Source organism: Cervus canadensis, chromosome 5 (assembly GCF_019320065.1).
Source record: "Cervus canadensis isolate Bull #8, Minnesota chromosome 5, ASM1932006v1, whole genome shotgun sequence".
Classification (NCBI taxonomy): Eukaryota; Metazoa; Chordata; class Mammalia; order Artiodactyla; family Cervidae; genus Cervus; species Cervus canadensis.
Window position 1 is genome coordinate 66,066,836 of NC_057390.1, and position 21,203 is coordinate 66,088,038.

At 46.4% G+C, this 21,203-nt stretch overlaps 1 protein-coding gene across 1 annotated transcript in view; it reads left to right on the plus strand.

Annotated features, from left to right (window-relative positions):
* The first annotated feature begins 235 nt into the window (after positions 1–235).
* Positions 236–21,203, plus strand: part of GALNT14 (polypeptide N-acetylgalactosaminyltransferase 14) — a 222,147-nt gene continuing 201,179 nt past the window's right edge. The window contains exon 1 of the mRNA XM_043469013.1: positions 236–897. Within this exon, the coding sequence (XP_043324948.1) occupies positions 769–897 (129 nt within the window). The 5' untranslated portion in view covers positions 236–768. The remainder of the gene's footprint in view (positions 898–21,203) is intronic.

Here is a 21,203-nt window from a genome sequence, read left to right on the forward strand (position 1 = left end):
CAGCGCCGGCTCCCCTAGGGTGGGTGCACAGAGAGCGGGACCAGGCTGCAAGCGCCACGTGCAGACCCCCGCGGCGAGCGGGAAAGTCCTCCCGGGCACCGCTCCTCCGGGCACCGGCTGGCCTTTGGGTCCCGGCGTGCAGCTGGGGGCGGCGAGTCTCGCGGACGCACCATTCCCGCCCCGCCCCGCCCCATCCCAGGATGGCCCCCGAGCTGCGCGCGGGGTTCGGCGCGGGCGGCCCCAGAACAGCACGCGGCGGCGTCTCGGTGGGCGGGCGGCGGTAGCGCCCGCTCTCAGAGCCCAGCTCGCTCCCGCCCGGGTTCACCCTCGGAGTCGCTCTGTCTGTCGGTCCTCCCTCCCCCTCTCTCCCTCCCTCCACTTCCCCCTCGAGCTCCTCGCGGGGTGCCGGGCACAGCCTCGGATTCCTGCCTCCCCGCAGCTCGAGTCAGTTTCCTTCGCGGCGGCGGCGGCGCGGGGAGCATCTCGGCGGCCACCGCGCTTCTCCGGCTGGAGCGGTCGTCCAGCTTGGCGGCCCCTCGGCCCTCGCCTGCCGCGCCTCGGGGCACCGCGTGGTTCCCCTTTCTGCTCGCTGCTCTCCCGAGCGGGAGGGGCGCCTGGCAGGCTCCCGCTGGTCCTCTCCTGCTCCGGATCCCGGGGCTAGAGCTCGCGGGAGCAGGGCACTCTCCAGGACACCTGCCCCGCCGACCCTGACCGCCAGGGGGTGCCCCCGGGGCGCAGTGACGCCCAGAGGAGAAGGCAAGCGGGACCATGCGGCGCCTGAGTCGCCGCCTGGTGCTGCCGATCTTCGGGGTGCTCTGGATCACCGTGCTGCTGTTCTTCTGGGTAACCAAGAAGAAGTTGGAGGTGCCGACCGGACCCGAAGTGCAGACCCCCAAGGTACGGGGTTTGGCTGTGCGCCGGGAGTGGGGCAGTGGTTGGCAGGAGGGCGCGCAGTTCGCGCGCTGGTTTTGCGGGCTCCCGGGAAGCCAGGGCGGGGGTCTGGGTGCTGCGAGCAGGTAACCCGGCGCCGGATGCGGACACAGTGTGATATTTCTGGATTTTACAAAAGCTCAGGGGCATCCCCGGCCCCGCGCTATGTGGAAGTGGGAGTGGGTGTGGGTGGCGGGCGCGCGCTGCCTTGCGGAGCGGGGCTTTTAACTTGGGTACAGCTCGCCTGGGTCCCGGGGCGGCGGGGGTGCAGCGGTCGAGCCGCCCGGGGGTTGGTGGTCCGTGGACGCTGCGAGACAGTAGCTGGTGGGGCGGGGGGGCTGGGGTCGGGTGGCAGGGCCGTCCGGCGCTTGGCGCCGGAGAGAAGTCTGGCGGCCGCACTGACCTCCTTCCTTCCCGCAGCTGCCAGGCCGGAGCAGGGGAGGCGGGAGGCCCAGGGGTGCTCCGCGCGCGCGTGTGCGGCGCGGGCGAGCGCCCTGCAGCCTCCCGGGCGGCTGCCGCCTGGGCCCACCCAGCCTGTCGCAACCCTTGCTTTATAATTGTCCTCGATCTCTTCAGCTGCATTGGAAGTTGAAATGAATGTGCCCTGAACATCACTAAAGAGCCTGTAAAAGCAGACGCCTTGGTATTGGTGGGGAAAATGATAGTCTAAGTGGCTTTTCCAACTCCTGCCCAGGCGGTTCATCTGGGCTCTCCCTGCAGGCTCAGTCTTAGCTTTACTCAGAGCCCCGGTTCCTCGGTCTCTTCTTCCACAGACCTGGCCGTGGGACACAGAAGGGGGCCTCAGGGTGGGTTTCTGACCAGCCAGGCAACATTTATGAACAGGGTCCAGAGAGGTCGTCCGTAACTGTGAAAGAGCCCTTAGAGAACCGTATGGTCCCAAGCAGGAGACTGAAAATAATGGGGGGAGAGGGAGAAGGGGGCGTAAGTACAGTGCAGAGGACCAACTAGGTGGCAGGGACGTGTGGATGCTTCCTAAATAGTGGTAGAAGTTGGGTGGGATTCTCCTTATTCCATAGATTAGGAAACTGCTTCAGTCTTGCCTTAGGATGCTACTGATTTGAACTCAGACCTCTGATGTTCAGGATCTTTCCACTATATCAAGTTGCCTCTGAGATTGCCTTTTAACTGTCTTTGGGTACTTACATTCTGAAGTCTTGCCAATGCTTGATTGAATTCCCCAAGCATTTATTGATGATCTGCTGTGTGCCAGGCAGTGTGCTAGCTGCTGTGGGTACAGAGATGCAGAACCTGTTCTCTGCGGGCAGGGGCTTTGCTCAGGAATGGACCAGGACCAAAAGTGTGCACTAGGTGTCATGGGGGCCTGGGCACTTAATAGAGGAGGAGGAGGAGGGCACAGGGAACTGAGTAGAGAAGGAAGGACAGTAGGTTTGGCACTAGGTAGGGAGGGCATTCCAGGTAGAGGTTAATTGCACCAAACAGGCCGAGAGGAATGACACAGCATGCTGGTTGAATTTGGCACAATTCGAGTGTCAAAGCACGTGGCTGATGGTGGGGATGAGGTTGGGGGGAATGTGTAAGAGTCCTGTTGGGTAGGACCTTGAGGATTCCAGGGGGCCTTGAGGCTACACTAAGCAGGGGAGTGACAAGGTCAGATGGATGCCTTCCAACAGCCTTCATCACACTGGATCGATTTTCTCACTCACTTTGGACCCGCCCATAGATCTGGGGAGCTTTTCCTCTTATTCCCTGGGTGGTTCTGCTCCTTGTGATGCAGTTAATGATGCCTGCGGGGACATGAACTCTCTCTGTTTTGCGTTGAACTTCATTACCTTAAACTTGCTTATTCTAGTTTACTCCCGGGAGCTGGGACCAGAGATCTGTTTCTTCCTTTGTGCACTTTGTCGTTCTTCCTTACCTGCTTCTTCTCATCCCGCCATTCGTTGAGCACACATTTATCCAGTGCAGCCACAGGCCAGGCTCTGTGCTGGGTTTGGGCATTGCTATGAGAATCACACTCTGCCTCTGCCGTCTGGGGGTAGCTCTCACAACTTCCTGGTTGAGGCAGAATTGCAAACATGAGTAGTGGGATGGGGTGGGGGCAGTGGTCTAATGTCAGATATAGTGCTGTGCAGTCATGGAACAGGGGTCTCCTCGTTTTGACCACTTGCTCTTTGTCTTAACATCTCCCCCCCACTCCCCATTTTCTGTCTCCTTTATAACCGTGAATTCTTTAGACTTCAACAGTCTTGATACTTCTTATTGTTGGTCACCCTTTCTTGTCAGTCTATTTCTTCTTTCACCTATATTACGCATTTGTGTGTCTACATATATATGTTGTGTATATTCATGGGTGTATTTTGTGTCTGGTGGATGAGCACCCCTCTGTATCTTGGTGTGTATGTGTCTGAGGGGAGGGATGGAAAGACAAAGAGAGGTCCTTCTCAGTGCCACAACAACTGTTTCCATCACTGATCTATCAGGAAATTTGCATGTCAGGTCCCAAGGAGTGCAGTAGGATTCCAAACCTGACTCCATGTCAGAACCACCTAAGAGAGCTCGTTTAATATACACATTTTTATATTTACTGCAGAGATTATGATTCTATGGGTTTTGGTAGAAGGTCCTAGAATCAGTATTTTTTTTTTTTTTTTACAAGGGCCCCATGTGAATCTGAAGTAGCCTATTGATGGATGGTTTTGGAAGCTAGATGAAGAATACCAAGTCTATGGGGGTTTCTTTGCGGTTCAGTGGGCCCCGTGTAAATATGGCCGAATAATTTCATTCTTCTTGAGTTCCTGGTGGTCCAAGCTTGTGTGAGCATGTGCATTCATGTGAAATAACAATAGCTAGCATTTGCATTGGGTTTTACAAATTCACAAACTCCACTTCACATGTATTAGCTCATTTAAGCTTCACAATGACCACGAACAATAAGGCAGATCATACTCTAATGCACATGAGATTGAGTAATGAGGTTAAACAATTGGCCCAAGATAGCAGGGCTATTATTAAGTGGCAGCTTCAGCACAAGAATGGAATTGGATCATCCTGGAAACCACCCACACCCTGTGCTCCTTCTTTGCCACCAAGCCACCTGGATGCCTGGGTCTTTGCTAGGGGATGATGGGGTGAGGTCAGGGATGTTTACAGCTTGCATGGTGCCCACCTACTTTCCAAGCACTTCATGACTCATCCCTAGGTGCTGGTCTTTGTAGAGCTCCAGGGAGGTTGGTGCCATCTGTGGGGAAACCATCTCAGAGGGAACCCTGCCTTACCTGTGGAGGAGGCCATCTGGGGCCGAGGAAGCGCTTCTGGCTGGCCAGAGTGAACCCTGCTGGGACGGGTCCAATGAGAGGCTGCAGCGTCATTGGGTGGTTGCAGGTGGTTGCAGCACCCTTGGGCTAGGAATCATTTGCCAAGGCAGAGACTGTTTTCGCAACAGTAAGAATTATCCAGGGACATTTGTCTATTGTAGGGCAAAAAATTTGGTTTTTGGGTGAGTTCAGTATCCCAGGTTTCTCAGACAATGCTTCTGCCCAGTCCTGGGGGGAACTCTTGCCTTGGATATGTCTGACTATGGGGACTCTGCCTAGGGCTCTTCCCAGTGTGGTAGAGGGCTCAGTTTATTTTCCAAAGCAAGAGCAGTGGGCTCCATTCCCTCTGAAATATTTAGAGAAGTTGAAATGGTGGAGGGATTGGACAGGAGAGGGCTGCAGCTATGACTCCTTGGCTGGGGACTTCCCAGCTTGTCCATTCCATGCAGCCAGTTGCCATTGCTGGGGACTAGGCCCTGACTCTCTTTCTCAGTGTTAGCAAATATCTTCACTCACCTGGCAGTGGGATCTCCAAAGTGGGCCTGATAATAAAATAAAACCTATGCCCCGTCACAATCCAAGTGATATGGAGAAGCCAGGCTGCACTCTTGGTTTAAGAAAATAATTGGATTTTTTTCTTAGTTTCAAGAAGGGCTGGTTCTATTAATAGCTCAAATAAAGATTTCTTTAAGTTTGACTTTTCAATGTTGATTTGATTTTTATGGAGATTCCCACCCCCAAATTCAGCAAAGCTCTAATTCCTAATTGAAAATCATGTAACAAGCTTGATGCTTTAATTTAAATAGGATTTTAGCAATAAGTACTGTACCACTAAAAAAAAAAAAGACAGAAAAATGTTTCCATTTCTTCTCTCCTCTATCATTTGTTTGCCATTTGGAGAATTATACAATAACTGACAGAATTTTTTTTTTTAAACAGCAAATTTGTCTCTTATTTTCAAGAAACTAAATTTAGGCCAGGGGTTTAGGGCTTAGAAAAAGAAGAATTTGAAGCCTGAGGGTACTTTCGGAGGAAGGTATTGGAAATGTAAAGGCTTTGAGTAAAGTGCCTCGGGCCCATGTAAATGTATTTGTGCTGTGCTAGAAATACTGCAAACACTGTCAGAAAGGAGCTTGTTTTCTGTAATATTTGCATACTGCACACGCCTTATGTATATGGCACTGTTATTGTATTCCCCATTTATTACATAATTTCTTCCACTAAAAAAAAAAAAAATTCATCAATTTTAGAGAGAGGGCCTAATAATCTGCTGAAGCTCCGTGGGCATATTTTAGATTCTGTTCAGGGAATTTCAACTCTGGCACGACCAGAAACAGCCCATTTTCAGATGAACCTTCATCCTTCGTGGACATTCGTGCCTGTGTGTGCTGGTGCCCACAGTGGGCACTGTGCTGATTTCCCATCTAAGGCAATTCCTGGAGAAGGTGGTGGGGATGATGCTGCCTTCATGGCCCAGATGTGGGTACCGTGAGAAGCTGGGAAGTATGAGACTAGCAGGTTAGAACTCCAGGTATTCAAGAAATAGCATGCCTTGCTTTCTAGATATTAACAAGCTTAAAATAAAACAAAACAAAACAAACCACCACCCTCCCCTCCCCCCAAAAAACCAAACCCTGAGCTCCCCTGTACTCCTCTCTTGCCTTCATCAGCCCTTCATCGTTGCCTTCATCGTGGGAATTTCTCTTCCCTGGGTCATTTTTGGCCTACCCTTGTCCCAGCTGGTATTCTCCCCCAGGCTGTATCCTAGGGACCCACAGATCTCTTTTAAGGGAATCTCTTTGAGTCAATCTGGGGACCGCTCTCTCTCTCTCTCTCTGTCCCTAAACCCTTGTTCTCCTAAGTTGCCTGGTGCTTTTGGAAATAAAGACCAGGAATCCCCATCTCAAGATTTCCCAGAGGCCCAGAATGATACTTGCTGCAATCAGAGAAGACACAGGGACAAAACCAGAAAGGAAAGAGAAATTAATGTCCCTGTCACAAGCTTCCCCAGCCTGTCTAGAGACTACCCTTTTCCAAGGTTGCTCATCTGTTTGTATCATTTAAAAGTGCTAATCTCCACTCATAAGAGGTCATTTATTAGCTCAACAGGGACAGAATGAGGTTGCCCTTGGCTGATGCCTAAGGCCCAAGATCTTTACAGGGCCAGGTTCACATGCCATCTCATCTGCTTCCTCTGCCTGCATCCTTTCCCACACCTCTCCCATCCCAAATTTCCAAAATAGTCTTGTGCATTATCAGGCACCCAGGAACAAATTTTGAAGTTGAAGAAATGTGTTTCTGTGCCTGTTTAGTTTCTAACGTTTACAGTTATGTCATTCTTCCAGAGCATTTCAAAGTCCCTGATGTGTTTTTCAGAAAAAGAATCTGAATTAGAAAGCTCCCCTCTCTGGGGGCATCTGTGAACCCCTCTATGACTTTTGCACATTCCACTTGAGATCAGTGTTATAGACCCACCATCTGTTTGGGGAAGTGAGTCTCTACGGCTGGCTGCTGCCTCTTCCCACTTGCCCGCAGTGACCCAGAGCTGAGTCGTTGGCCTCCCTCCTTGTCTGGACCTCAGAGACTCAAACTGCACCAGGGTCGAGAAATGGAGACCCCAGCTCTCTTGTGGCAGCTCCCATCATGTTGTAATCAAGTGTGGGTTTGCCTTCTGGTTTTTCTAATACACCTGGCAGGCCGGGTGTCTCTTTCTGCCATTGGTGGTGCCAGGGATCACTCAGATAGTCTTTTCTGGGCTCAGTCTCCTCATCTGTGAAATGGGAGCAGCTTGCTACAGCCCTACCTATCCATCTCCCACTTGCCTTGCCAGCAGTCTGAGTTATTTTGCATTACTTGTGAATAACTCTGAAGTGAAACTTCATGGCTTTAAATAATTATACCACGGATACTCTGAGTCTATTACTTATCTTATAATTATTTTACCAGAAACGCTAGATTAACCAAATACTAAATCAGTTTCTGAGTCCTGAGATGTTGAGCTGATTAAGAAAGAACCCCTTTGGGACAGTGAAAAGCATGCGCATGCACACACATGTGTACTCTGGCACCCTGGGGAATTCTGCAGAAGCTCCTGAAATTTGCTGGCTCTGGCATTTTGGTATTTGAGGATAAATGACCTGAGATGACCTTTTGGGGCAGCAGCCATTGCATTCGGTAACAGCTTCTGCCATCACAGGACCTAATGGACAGTAGGAAGCTGATGGCGAGGGGAAGGAAGATATGTCTACAGTGAGAGGAATGTATATGCCTCCCAGGGAGTCCTCTTTCCTCCTGCTTTCCTTTCCATCACTTCCCTCCTCCCTTTATCACATTCTTCCTCCTTTTCTTACTCACATTTTCTGGGAAGCAAGAGGGCCCTGGAGCAGAGAGGCACAGGACACTTGGTCAGGAGTCCTGGAAAGAAGTCTGTAGGCCTGGGAGCCTAGTACCTCCCTGCAGGCTCCGACCAAGGTCAGGAGCGGCTTGCCTAGCTGCTGGTCTGGACGCAAAGGCAGTTCTTTCCGAAGGAGGGACGTGGCTGCTCTGGCCACCCTGAGCCATTCTGCTCAGATGCCCTTTATCAGCACAAGCCCTCTTGGCTGGAATTAAGGGGCCAGCGGACCACTGCCTCTGGACAATGCCAATTTCAAGTACAGAGTCTCTTCTGCCTATCATTTCCCAGAGACAAGATCAGGCACTTAAAAAAATAATTAAATTCTCCTCATATCACTTGTCTTCTTAACTGTGAGCACTACAGAGATCTTTCAAGGAAATGCAGGGGCAAGCAGCACAGGCACTTGTTCCTGCCACTGGATCTGAGTGCCCAGCCAGAGAGCCACCACCCAGCTGCCTCTTTCTAATGATCACGTTGTTTGAACCCAATTTGCATCTCATTCACAGTCAGGAGAGCATGAGGACCATCTCCAGGGTGGGTAGGACTGCCCCATCTTGACGCGCTCTTTCCCAAGAGGCAGTCAGTTCCTTTCCTCAGTCCTCACTAAGGTTTGGAAATCAGGATTTTTTTCCTCTAATGGCCCAGGCTGAGGATTTATGTAGCTCCTGTTGTTCCTCTGAGAGCACTCTAATCGTTAATTTCCGCCCCCCCCCCCCCCCCAGCCACAGAGAGACTGAGCTGATCAATATTTATGCTCCCATCACTTGCAGCTGCAATGTGTAGGCATAGTGGAGGCCAAACTCCTTGATGGTCATTGAGAAATTAGCTGGCACTCGTGTTTCAGGCTCATTGTTTCTCTCTGGGAGATCAGATCACGTGGTCCATGGATTAATTAAGCCACCCAGATAATTGGCTGTTAATAGACGGGCAGTTGATAGCTGCCAGCTGAGGGCTGAATTGACAGGTCCTGATTGTGGTGGGCTGGTGGTCTTCACCTGCAGAGGGACTGCTCAAAAACCTGAATGATTAAAGGTGAATCAGAAACTGGAGGATAAGAGAGCTTCCTCCCTGCGTGTGATGTTACAGAGTTTACAGAGCATTTTTATTCACAAATGCCTCCTTTGATTCTTCCTGCAACCGCGTGTGGTGGGTGTTATTGTTACCCTCACTCTCTGAAGTAGGATGAAAACTGAGGTTGCAATAGGGAGGAGACAGGCAAGCTCGCCCAACCGTTATGTGGCCTTGAACTCACTCTTCTGACTGTAAAGCCTGTGCTGTTTCTATCATGGCTATGCTCAATGTCCAGCTAGCTTCCTTTTCCAGGGGAAGTGGCAGTTCTTTTATATGTGTATATGCTTTGTGTATATTTTCATCTGGACAAAGAGCTCATGCTCTTGCTGAAAGATGATCTCTATACCTCTGATAAAACACCAGCAATGCTTTTCTGCACGTAAAGGGGAATGGTGGGTCAGGTTAAGGGAACTGTACAACCTGTCTCTGAAGGGCCAGCAGGACTTGGTATTTTCTCCCAGGACAGACCATGTTTAACTCAGTCTCAGACCCAGCAGAAACATGCTACAGGTGATTTGGGGAAGATACTGGGCTGGACTGGCAGACTCGTGGTCCTGGGAGAAGTGGAGAGAGGCTTTCGTGCCCCTTCAGCCCTGTTGTCGGCACTGGCTCTGTCTTTGTATTAGTGACCACCCCTCCAAACCCCGACCCAGGATTGGCAAGGTTTGACAGCAGGAAATGAAGCTCTGCTGTCATTCAAGAGGCTGCTCAACTCAGAAGTCAATGGGATCCTGCAATTAAGACGGAAATTGTTGATCTGTATCCGTTTCGTGATGAATGTGGTTCTTAAACAATCAGAAGCAATTCCCCTCTAAGAGGAAAAATGTCATTTGGAAGAACCTAAGACATACATCCTATTTGAAATGTGAGGCAGGTAAATGGGGGAGTGACTCCAGGGAAGTGACTTTGGAAGGTACCCAGCATTACCTGAGAGAGCCTTGCGGCTCAAAGATAGAGGGCTCCCTGCCTGCGTCGTGCTCTTCAGCCTTGAAGGGCCAGGGTTCAGCCATTTGGTGGTTGCTTTGGGGGTTGGGTGTGAGTAACAGAGTTGCTGCCCATGTATATGTTTAAAGTTATGACAGCATAAAATCAGGAAGTTGCTGATATCTTCCTGGTATTTTTGTCTGCAATTCTGGTGAGCTGCTAGAGAGCTCATGGTAATGCTTTTGTGATGTGGCCTGAATGTCACAGTCTGTATTGCGGGATCCTGGGCAGAAACATGACTTTTCCACTCTTGTGCATTTCTGCAGAGTATGGCAACATTAACGGGGACAGTATTTTTTAAGGATATGCTTGGAGTAAGAATGAAAGGAAATGTAAACCTAGAGAACTCTGATATTTTCCCTCTCTGCTCAGAAGTCCTGATGGTTTTCTAATCATTTGTTTAATTCTGGATCAGATAAACTCTCTGTAATTCTCCCTGCCTCTTTTAACACTGAGATTATGGCTTTTGCTTCAGGTTTTAGCTTTTCTGCTAAAACTGAGTGTGTATTTTGGGGGCAGTGTCTTCTAAAGCTGAACATATGTATAATATGTTAATATTCCTATGACCCTGCAATGTCACTCCTAGCCATAAACCCCAAAGAAATGCATTTGTATTTCAATGAATGCCTTGCATTCCAATTAAAGTCAGCACTTTTTTCTGTAAAGGGTCAGATACAGTAAGTCCCCTATATACAAACAAGTTCCATTCTGAGAGCACATTCGTAAGTCCAGTTTGATCTCTAAGTACAACAAAGTTGGCCTAGGTACCCAACTAACATAATCAGCTATTTAGTATTGTACTATAATAGGTTTATAATAGTTTTCACACAAATAATACATAAAATACAAAAAATAACACATTTTTAATTTGGAGAAGGAAATGGCAACCCACTCCACTATTCTTGCCTGGAGAATCCCATGGACAGAGGAGCCTGGCAGGGGTCCTCTGGGGTCACAGGAGTTGGATACAACTTAGCGACCAAAGAGACAGACAGAGAATCTTACAGTACAGTACCTTGAAAAGCACAGTATACAACAACTGGCATACAGGGGCTGGCATCGAGTGAGGAGGCAAGAAGATTTACTGGCTGGAGGAGGAAGAGGAGGTGGGAGAAGGCAGAGCTGAAGGACTGTCAGCAATAGGAGACAGAGGGCAAGCTGCCGTTTCACTCATGCCTGACATTGATGGAATGCACATTTGCATCTTTGAAAGTTTGCAATTTGAAGGTTCATATGTTGGGGATGTACTCAGAATCTTTTTTTTTTTTTTTTTTTAGATCGTATGGTTTCTGTTGTAACTATTCGACTCTGATATTGTGGAGTAAAAGACATTATGTAAATGAAATGAGCGTGGCTGTGTTCCAGTAAAACTTTATTTATGGGCCCTGAAATTTGAGTTTCATGTAGTTTTCCCATCTCATGAAATACATCTCTTTTGGGATGATTGTCAAAGATTTACAAATGTAAAAGCCTTTCTTAGTTTGCAGGGTGTCCTAAGACAGGTGGCAGGCCAGATTTGGCCTTCAGGCTGTGGAAAGAAAGTGAAAGTGCTCAGTCGTGTCCGACTCTTTGTGACCCCATGGACTGTACAGTCCATGGAATTCTCCAGACCAGAGTATTGGAGTGGGTAGCCTTTCCCTTCTCCAGGGGATCTTCCCAACCCAGGGATTGAACCCAGGTCACCCGCATTGCAGGAGGATTCTTTACCAGCTGAGCCACCAGGGAAGCCCAAGAATACTGGAGTGGGTAGCCTCTCCCTTCCCCAGTGGATCTTCCCAACTGAGGAATTGGCTGTGGAATTCTATTTAAAGTACAAGAACAGGCCAAACTAATCTGCGGTATTTGAAATCAGCTTCATGGTGACCCTTGGTTGGCCCCAGGGACCAGAAGGGAAACTGTGGGGTAGGGGAGCGGGGAGGGCGCATTTGGGGAATTGGTACCCTGTTAGTTTCTTGATCTGGGTGCTTGTAACTTGAGTATGTTCGCTTTGTGGAAATTCACTGAATGCTTGCTCTTTTCTGTTTGCATATGCCACCTCAATAAGGCCTTCGAAAAGAAAAGAATGAACTGAGTTGTGGCTTCTGACTCCGGGTATTAGCACCTCCTTTGAGGTCAGAGTGCAGAAGTTTTCACTCTTCTTGTAGCCACTGGCTTCTGTTTCTGAATGGAGAAATGTCTTGATAGATCTTCCCAATTTCCCAATTCCTACTCCCTTTTACATACAGGGAGATGTTTCACAGCTAGTGTGGTACAGGTACCAGCCACCCAAAATACCATACCTGGAAGAGTTAACCTTTTAGTTGCTGAATCATAGGAAGATGGATAAGGGAGGGGAATTCTAAAGGAGACCCAGGCAATGGGAACTGCCAGTAGGAATTCGGCTGTTAGAGCAGCTCCATAGTGAATCTGGGCTGAAATCTATCTTTTTATGGCTAAGATGTGGAGGCTTAGTTACATTTGTTGTTGGTTAGTTGCTTTGTCCTGTCTGACTCTTTGCAACCCCATGGACAGCCTAGCAGCCTGCTAGGCTTCTCTGTCCATGTGACTTCCCAGGCAAGAACACTGGGGTGGTCAGGATCTTCCTGACCCAGGGATCGAACCTGTGTCTCCTGCATTGGGAGGTGGAAGCTATACCACTGAGCCACCAGGGAAGCCCTGCTTACAGTGAATGGAATTATATGGCATAAGCTACTGGCTTGTAGAAAACCAGCATTCCCTGCCACCCCCTATCCAGCAAAAAAAGCAGAGAACTGAGAACCTGAGCTTCTGTGAGTGCCAGGTGCTTCCTGTGTCAGACATCTGTTCTCCTAACAGCCCTATACATCAGGCAGTGGTAGCTTTGTTCTTTAGGTGAGCAACGTCAAGGCTTAGGGAAGTTAAGTGACTTTCCCAAGGTCATGCCACTTACCAGTGGAGGAAGTGGATTCCAACCCAGATCTGTCTGGCTCCAGAACCCACCTCTTCCCACTTCACCATGTTCACCCTGGCTTCTTTCTCTCCCCTCACAGTCATACCGAATCTGGTCTCCTAAAAGAGATGCTGAGTATATTTTCCCCTTAGCAACCTGTCATTATAGCTGGCCTTTGTTCTGCTTCCTAGAATTACACACATCTTGTTGAGACCAGAAGCTGTTGAATGAAATAGTTTATATCAGAAGCTATCTCTTCCAGGACAAGTCATTTTAAAACAATAGGCAAGGAGAAACTTTACAACACTTTCAAAGAGAAATATACTGTGCTTTCAGCTTTGTTTGCTATCCCTTGTGAACATGTCCAACCTACAGAGGACTGGAGATGTTTCTGGTCCCAGGGTTAAACTTTAAAAAAGGATGTCTTCAAGCTGTCACATTCTTGAGAGTGTGAAGGAGCTTTTGGTATGCCTCCAGACTGATTAAAGAGGGGATGGCATGGACTTAATCAACAGATGCTGAAAATGCAAAGGCTGTTGTGAATGGAAAACAACCCCTCCCCCACAGCACCCCTTGGAGAGGAATAGTCCTGTATCCAGCATAATAGCACCAATTATTTGGTTGTTTGTACTGAGGAGTTGAAAGCTATCATGTGCCGGGAAAATACTCAGCATGGAGCAGTAATTATGGATCAGCTGATAATAAAGGATGCTCTGGATTGACTACTAATTAGATTATTAGCACCAAAAACAAATACTTGCTATTAACCATGAATAAGCCACACTTATGATATTTCCTACTTTTAAATATATATTCCTTTTAATAATGTGCAATTTCCTTTCTTCCCTTTCTATGCCAAGACTTCCCATTTTCCCCAGTCATGTTAAGCATCATTGTCTGTTCTGCTGTAACCAAGTGGTTTTCTTGTTTCCTTCCAGTCTCAAAAGGACCTGAGAATGTTGATGAATTGAGTGTCACATATCAGACCCTATGTGAGACGTGCTAGGTGTTTTCAGGGGAGAAGTCGGGATTATTCCAGAGCAGGATCCAGGTCTTTCCCAATGGGCACAAAGTCTTTATAAGGGGTAAGGGGAAGTATGGGCTTCCCAGTGGCTCAGATGGTAAAGAATCTGCCTGCAATATGGGAGACCTCAGCTCTATCCCTGGGTTGAGAAGATCCCTGGAGAAAGGAATGGCTACACACTCCAGTATTCTTGCCTGGAGTATTCCATGAACAGAGAGCTTGGTGGGTTATAGTCCATGGAGTCACAAAGAGTCAGACACGACTGAGCAACTTTCACTTTCACACTTTCTTTTCACAGGGGATTGTATGTTTTTCCCTGTCAAATATGTGCTGGAGTTAATTGCCAAAGAAGTTGCTTTTTTTGTGACACTTTGAGGTTTGGTCCTTGTCTTCCCGATCTGAGGAGATGGGATGGGCGTTTGGGTGCTTTGAGTGTCTGCTCTCACCCTCCCCAGCAAGTAAGCCATCTTCCTACACGTAGGTTGACAATGCATTCCCAGTAGAATGAGATTGTAGCTATCTTCTGGCCAGGGCAGATGTGGGTAGGACCATGTGGGAAGAGCCCCCTGGGAAGTCTTCAGGGAGCAGCTGGATATGGTAGGAGTCAGAGGGCAGCTCTGGCCACGCCCTCAGTAAGTGGTGAAAGTGACTGCCAGGAGCCCTGCAGGAAGTGCTAGTGATGGAACTTGTTCATGACCACCATTATAAGCTAGGAGGGAAAAGCTTCCTTGGGGAGAGGGGTGAACAGCTGCCTATCAGGAGAAATGCGAGTTGCTCTATCTGTGTTAAATATTTGTTCTTTCCAAGACCTACCACAAGACAGGCAGATGAGATTTAGCTGGTACTTGCCAGTACAGTCATACTTGGTGTTTAAGACTAGCACCTTTCTGATTAAACAGTGTCTGAGCCATACTGATTGTTCAGATGTTCTCTTCTGAATATTATTTCTGGATAATGTATTGATTACTCTTATTTTACCAATGAAGAACTTGAGGTTTTATAGCATCCAGTGGAACTTGCCTAAGTCTACAGAGCTTGTAAGTGTTGGAGCCAAGACAGGTCTGGTTGATGCTGGGGTGCCAGTGAGGGAGTCAGCAAGTGAGAAAGTCAGTGATCTCCTTGAAGGAATATCTCCCTTTGAGCACCCATTCAGCGTGGGGAGAGAGGCTTGTCAAACAGAGGGAGACAAAGTGGGCCAGTTCCCTGGCACCAGGCCATGGGGTCAAGCTCATCTGTTCATCCAGCAAAGCTATATGGGGGTGTCGGGGGACATTCAGCTTTATGGGATCCAATATGTTATTCTTTTCTTTTGTGTGCTGTTTCTCAAGGATTCTCTATTCCTTATCAGTTCCTGGAAAACAGGAGCGAGCAGAGCTGCACACAGTTCTCAGGACTGAGATCATGAGAGAGGGCACCTGCTTGGATTCCTTTCATTGACTCCCTTCAGTGACCTTTTACTTAAATGTAATCTATTCAGTTATGCCCCTCTTACTCAAGATATTGAATGCTTTCTGGCCCTTTGAAGATTGTTATTTGCTTGGCTTTGTTTTTGCTTAATTTTTTTTTACTGCTTAAAACTGCCTTGTATGAAGATATATAAACATGCATTTCTGCAAATAAAGCACCCTTGTTTCACTCAAGACTTGGGTCCCCTGCGTCCCTCTTCTTGTCGACTGCAGTCCCCAGGTCCTGGTCTACGAAGACCATGACAAGTGGCGCCCAAAACAGGGACCTGGTGAAGCCCTTGGCAAGCGGATGGAGTGACTGTTAGGACCTACAGAGGTCGGTAAGTGCGGGGTTATGGGACAAATGGCTGGAAAGCCCCCACCACTTTTCTACTTTACTTCATCATTTATTTAAGGTTCAAGGACTTCCAGTTTCGTGTCAGCAAATAGAGGCTTGTCTCCAAACAGTGGTTGAATATAATCCCTGGTTCCCTGATGAAGGCAGTTCCAATTTAAAAATTTGGAACTGGGTTTAAAAAAAAAAATTAAACGAACTGCAAGACAGGGAGAAAATATTCCAATAGATTTCTGGCCCTTGTGGGCCCTCATTAAAGCCATAATCTTTCCATTTCAAGGCAATTCTGGCCCCCCTGATATTCTTCAACAAGTGGAATGCTCATTATACGAATATAAATTAGATTATAAGAATTTACAAAAGGCCCAATTAGAGCAACATAGAATATTTCAAAACTTTTCCACCACGCCTGCTCTGGCTATCCCAAGTGCTCCTCCTCCTCTTGTAATGGGCATGAAATCGAAGGTCCCCTCGATTCAAGGACAAGATAAATCTGATGATGATTCTTCTGATGCTCTCTTTGACACTAAAGCCAACAATACTTTTTTTGATGACAATGATCAACCCCTAACACACACTCATATTTATGAAAATGGACAATCCACTCATTCTCCTTCACAACAAAGGCTTTCTGACTTACTGGCTTTGCAATCTCTAGTCTCTGAGGCCAATGACCTTTTTGTCTTTCCTGTATTAAAAAATATTAATGCTCAAGGACAACTAATACCTCAATACAAAGACATTGATTTTCCTCACATGCAACAAATGAAAATGGCTATAACTATATACAGCCCTCATTCACCTTTTGCTAAAAAACTTCTAAATGCTATGGCACCTTCTATTGGAAATTTTATTTCTTATGATTGACAAATTTTGATAAAAGCTACATGACATGTTATAACCCACCTGTTAGCTTGCTTTGCAGTAATGAGAACACCTAGTTCTATAAAAACAGACAATGGCCCTGCCTATGTTTCTAGGCAATTCAAACAATTTTTACAATCATTTTCTATTAAACATATTGCAGACATTCCTTATAATCCACAAGCACAAGGCATAGTTGAACGAACACTAAAACTACAAATAAAAAAATTTGAAAAGGGGGAATACACAGGAACACCTCTATCTTCCTTATCCAGAGAAGACTTTACCAGATTTCAATGCAATATATTCTTTAAGCCTATAACTATTGTTATAATTAATTAAATTATAGTATATTGTTAAAGCTGTTAATACAGCTTTATTTGTTTTAAATTTTTTAAACTTACCACAACAAGATATTTTGACAAAGTAGAAAAACATTTCGAAGCATTGAAGGACACCTCCCTTCCTCTGCCCATTTGGTATCAAGACAGGTTGACTAAACAATGGAAATCTGGAAAATTAATATTACAGGGAAAGGGGTATGCTTGTATTTCTCCAGATGGATCCAGTGAAATCAGTTGGCTCCCTCTTCGTAAGATCCACCCCAGGGGAGCCACCGGCATTCAAGATAGAGAAGAAAGGGTGAAATCCCCAGGAGGAGGAGTTTCCAGTACAAGCCATGGCAGCTTTAAAAATTTCCAAGAAATGCCACACTCGATGTCATTGACCTTATGGTCTCCTTATTTGGGGACAGATAAAAACCCTTACTAATCAAACTGAAAATCTGGTTTCTCAACAGGGAATGCCTTGGAATCCTGAAAATATTTTTGTCACTATGCTTGCTTTGCTTGTTTTTGCTTCCCCTGCTCAGGCTGACTTGATTAATTACACTTATTGGTCTTATCTACCTAACCCCCCTTTATTGCAGGTTATAAAATGGACAGACATAGAACCGATCATATCCACTAATGACTCAGTACATATGCCTCCTCCTTGGAACTTGGAGGGGCCCTCTCATCCTGAGAAAGAAGGAAGACTAATTAACATTTCTCTAGGCTATTAAATCCTTCCTTTATGCATGGGCCCAACAGAATTATGTATTAATGTTCATCAACAAACGTGGACTTTCGTCCTGCCTCCAAAAAAGAACTTCCGCACATTGCTTGGGCTGTTTACTGCTCTGTCCTTTTATGAGAACCATGTCAATACTACCAAAACTCTAGGAATAGGACAAAAGTTGGAATGTAAGTGGTTTACTTATAAGGACTTTAAATATACTCCTGTTTACTGAGATAGATGTCAAGCTAAATCAAAAAAATTAATGTTTGTGGCCAATTATACCATTGTTGATTGGGCATCCTATGGTATGTGGTTATCTAACTGCTCAGATGATATTAACAGTACTAAGTGTGATTATGTTACTCAAGTAACATAGAGGGTTACTAACAGTTCAGTGAAACACTTCCATGACAAAGGACTCCTTGGCTGGCTTGACGGTGGAATGGCACCTCCTCTCCCTCGAATCGTCCTCAGTAAACAGATTGGGCCTGAACAATGGGACATCTGGAAACTTGCTGCGAGTACTGAAAAACTTGAAACTTGGACTAGATATTTCACAGAGACCAGTCATAATCATAGTAACTATTCCTTCCGTTGTAATCATTCATATTTTATACTAGCTTGTGTTCCCCTTCCTTTTGTTATAGCCATAGGAAACTTACATTTAATAAGACTTTATGTTCTGTGATTTGTGTAGATTATGAATTGTATACTTGTCTTAACTCTTCTGTTTCTCTAAAAAACAAATCCTTTTTGATTCTTTGATCTCGACGTACTCTGTGGTTGCCAATAGAGCTCCAGCGACCCTGGGGAGAGGGTCCCATGGCAGGACTTGCCTCCCAGTTGCTCACTAAATTACTCCGACGATCTAAATGATCCATTGGATGGCTAATTCTTGGCATTTTGAGATTAATAGCCACTTGCACCACTGCTGCTGTCGCAGACATTGCTTTACAAACTTCAATTCAAACACAAAACTTTATTCAAAATTGGACTAAAGATGCTCATACTATATGGGTCACTCAGGTTCAGATAGATGAAAAATTTCAAGATAAAATTCAGAAATTAAAAACAGCCATCCAATGGGTTGGAGATCAATTAATAGATTTACAAAAACAAACATTATTAAATTGTGATTGGAATTCTACTCAAGTTTGAATCACTCCTGTTTGGTTCAACCATTATGCTTACAATTGGGAACAAATCAAATTTCATCTGCAAGATATACATAATAATGCTTCATTAAATGTACAATTGTTGCAAAAGAAAATTTTTGAAACCTTCTCTAAGAGTCTACCCTCTTCCAACCTTTGGAAGAGGAAAGCTTAGCTGAACAGCTAACTGATCAGTTATCTGGGCTGGACCCTCGAGGATGGTTTCAAAGCATTACACATAGTATTGGATCTGGAACTATAACACTGATAATTGTCCTAGTGATATTTGTAGTATACCGATGCCTTTCAACTAAAATTATTCAGACTAAACAAACTCAATTGGTCAGGGCCTTTTTCACAAAAGTATCTACAGTCACCCCCAGTTGTGAAAAAAAATAGAAAAGGGGGAATTGTCGGGGGATGTTCAGCTTTAAGGGATCCAATATGTTATTCTTTTCTTTTGTGTGCCATTTCTCAAGGATTCTCTATTCCTTATCAGTTCCTAGAAGACAGGAGTGAGCAGAGCTGCACGCAGTTCTCAGGACTGAGATCATGAGAGAGGGCGCCTGCTGGGATTCCTTTCAGTGACTCCCTTCAGTGACCTTACTTAAGTGTAATCTATTCAGTTATGCCCCTGTTACTCAAGATATTGAATGCTTTCTGGCCCTTTGAAGATTGTTATTTGCTTGGCTTTGTTGTTGCTCATTTTTTTTTTTACTGCTTAACACTGTTTTGTGTGAAGATATATAAACATGCATTTCTGCAAATAAAGCACCCTTGTTTCACTCGAGACTTGGGTCCCCTGCGTCCCTCTTCTCGTCGACTGCAGTCCCCAGGTCCCGATCTACAAAGACCGTGACATATGGGCATTGCTGGGTGTGAAGTGCTGTGCAGGGCGCGGGAGATGACTGAGCCTGGTTCTGCCTGCCTCGTCCCGGATGAATTCTTAGAGAATAGTAGAGTGCGGCCCTGTGGCCCCCAGCTAGTGCCTGGCTATTTCTGTCTCTAGAGCCCTATCTCCTTCTTGGACTTTAAGGTGTGTTGCTTTATTGGAAAGATAAAACTGTGGCCCTGGGATGGCTGTTTAATGGTGAAAGGGGCTGCAAGATGGCTGGAAGTCTTTTCTGTCTTTTGAGTTAAAATGGGATGTAAGGCCGAGGGAAATGGAGAGAATCTTTACACGGGTTTGCCGGATAGAAGTTTGAGACAATTGCTTTTGAATTTACTAGCAGTTGTTCTGCAAGGTTGAATTTCTTCCCCTGATCATGTCAGTCTGCTGTTAGCTCAGAAAACTGTGGTTGAAGTTTAATCTCCTCCTTAAAGCTCTTTCACTAAAACAGAAACCTGTTATTCCACAGGGCTGCTTATTAGAAGAAGAAGGATTTAGGGCGGCCTTTTAAAGTCAGTTCAGTGAGTTTTGAAGAAGTCCATTTGTCAGGACCCACTTGTCCCCAAAGTGTCTGCTCTTTGAAAAGCACAGCACTAGTGGAAGGATAATGGGAAACGAAAACCAGCCTTGGGATAGAAAAATAGGCTAACTGAGCAACCCACTTTAATTTAGTCAAGGATGCCTTTTGTGGCTTTTATACTGTTTTGGACACTGTAGACCAGGGTTGGCCCATGGGCCAAATTCAGACCCCACCTCCTCCTCTGCTTAGTCTGTGGGCTAGAAATGTTTTTTTAAAAATATTTTTAGTGGTTGGAATAAAACTAGAAAGAAAAATATTTTGTGACACATGAACATTATCTGAAATTCAAATTTCAGTGTCCATAAATATAGTCTTAGGGAACCATGCCCTCACCCTCCTGTGGGTGGCAGAGATGATAGCTGAGATGGAGACTAGGTGGCCCACGAAGCTGAAATTTTTACTGTCTTTTTAGGAAAAATTTGCTAACCCCTGCCTTAGACCTTTGCTTCTCAAAGTGTGTTTTGGTGGTAGTTTGTTACAAATGCAGTTTCTCGGGCCACTCCACAGCTACTGATTGAAAATCTGCATTTTAACAAGATGCTCAGGTGATGTCTGGGCGATTAGCCTCTGAGAAGCCCTGTATCAGATGACAACACTCTTGCTCACAAAAAGCTAGTGTGAATCATACTTCATGGATTGGGGTCTGGAGTCGGTGCCACATTTCCCTATTTATTGAACTCAGCCTGATTCTGAGCTCCCATTCCCCTGGGTTGAAGTGGGGATTCCACATCTACTTATAGGTTCACAAGGGTTGAGAAGGCTTCCTCATTGCCTGGTGACATGGGAAGAGCCTGGACCATTTTAGCATCATGTCCATGTCTGTAACATCATCATTTTAATGCTCTCAGGCTGATGGGTTCCCTGTGATGCTGGGAGCCTGGAGCCGAGGGCCCAGCCTCCCTAGGGGCACCACACAGCCATTCCTCTTGGACCCTGCTGTCCCTGGGGGTACCCACCTCTTTCAGGACTGGCTACTTTTGTTTCTTGCCAAGCTGGAGGAATTCCGTTTTTCCATCACCTTCTGGGCTACTCATTCTTTCAACATACCTAAGCTTTCATGTACCATTTTCCTGGGAGGTAGGGAGTGTTCTGTCCAGGTTATATGCTGAGGTTGGGGGCTGGTACAGGGCTGGGGTGAGAGTGAGTGGGTGGAATGCAGTGAGGATGAATACAAATGAGTGTCCTGGTACATTATTCTACCACTGTAGTGTATTAGGGTGCAGTTGGGGGACATGACCAGCACAATGCAG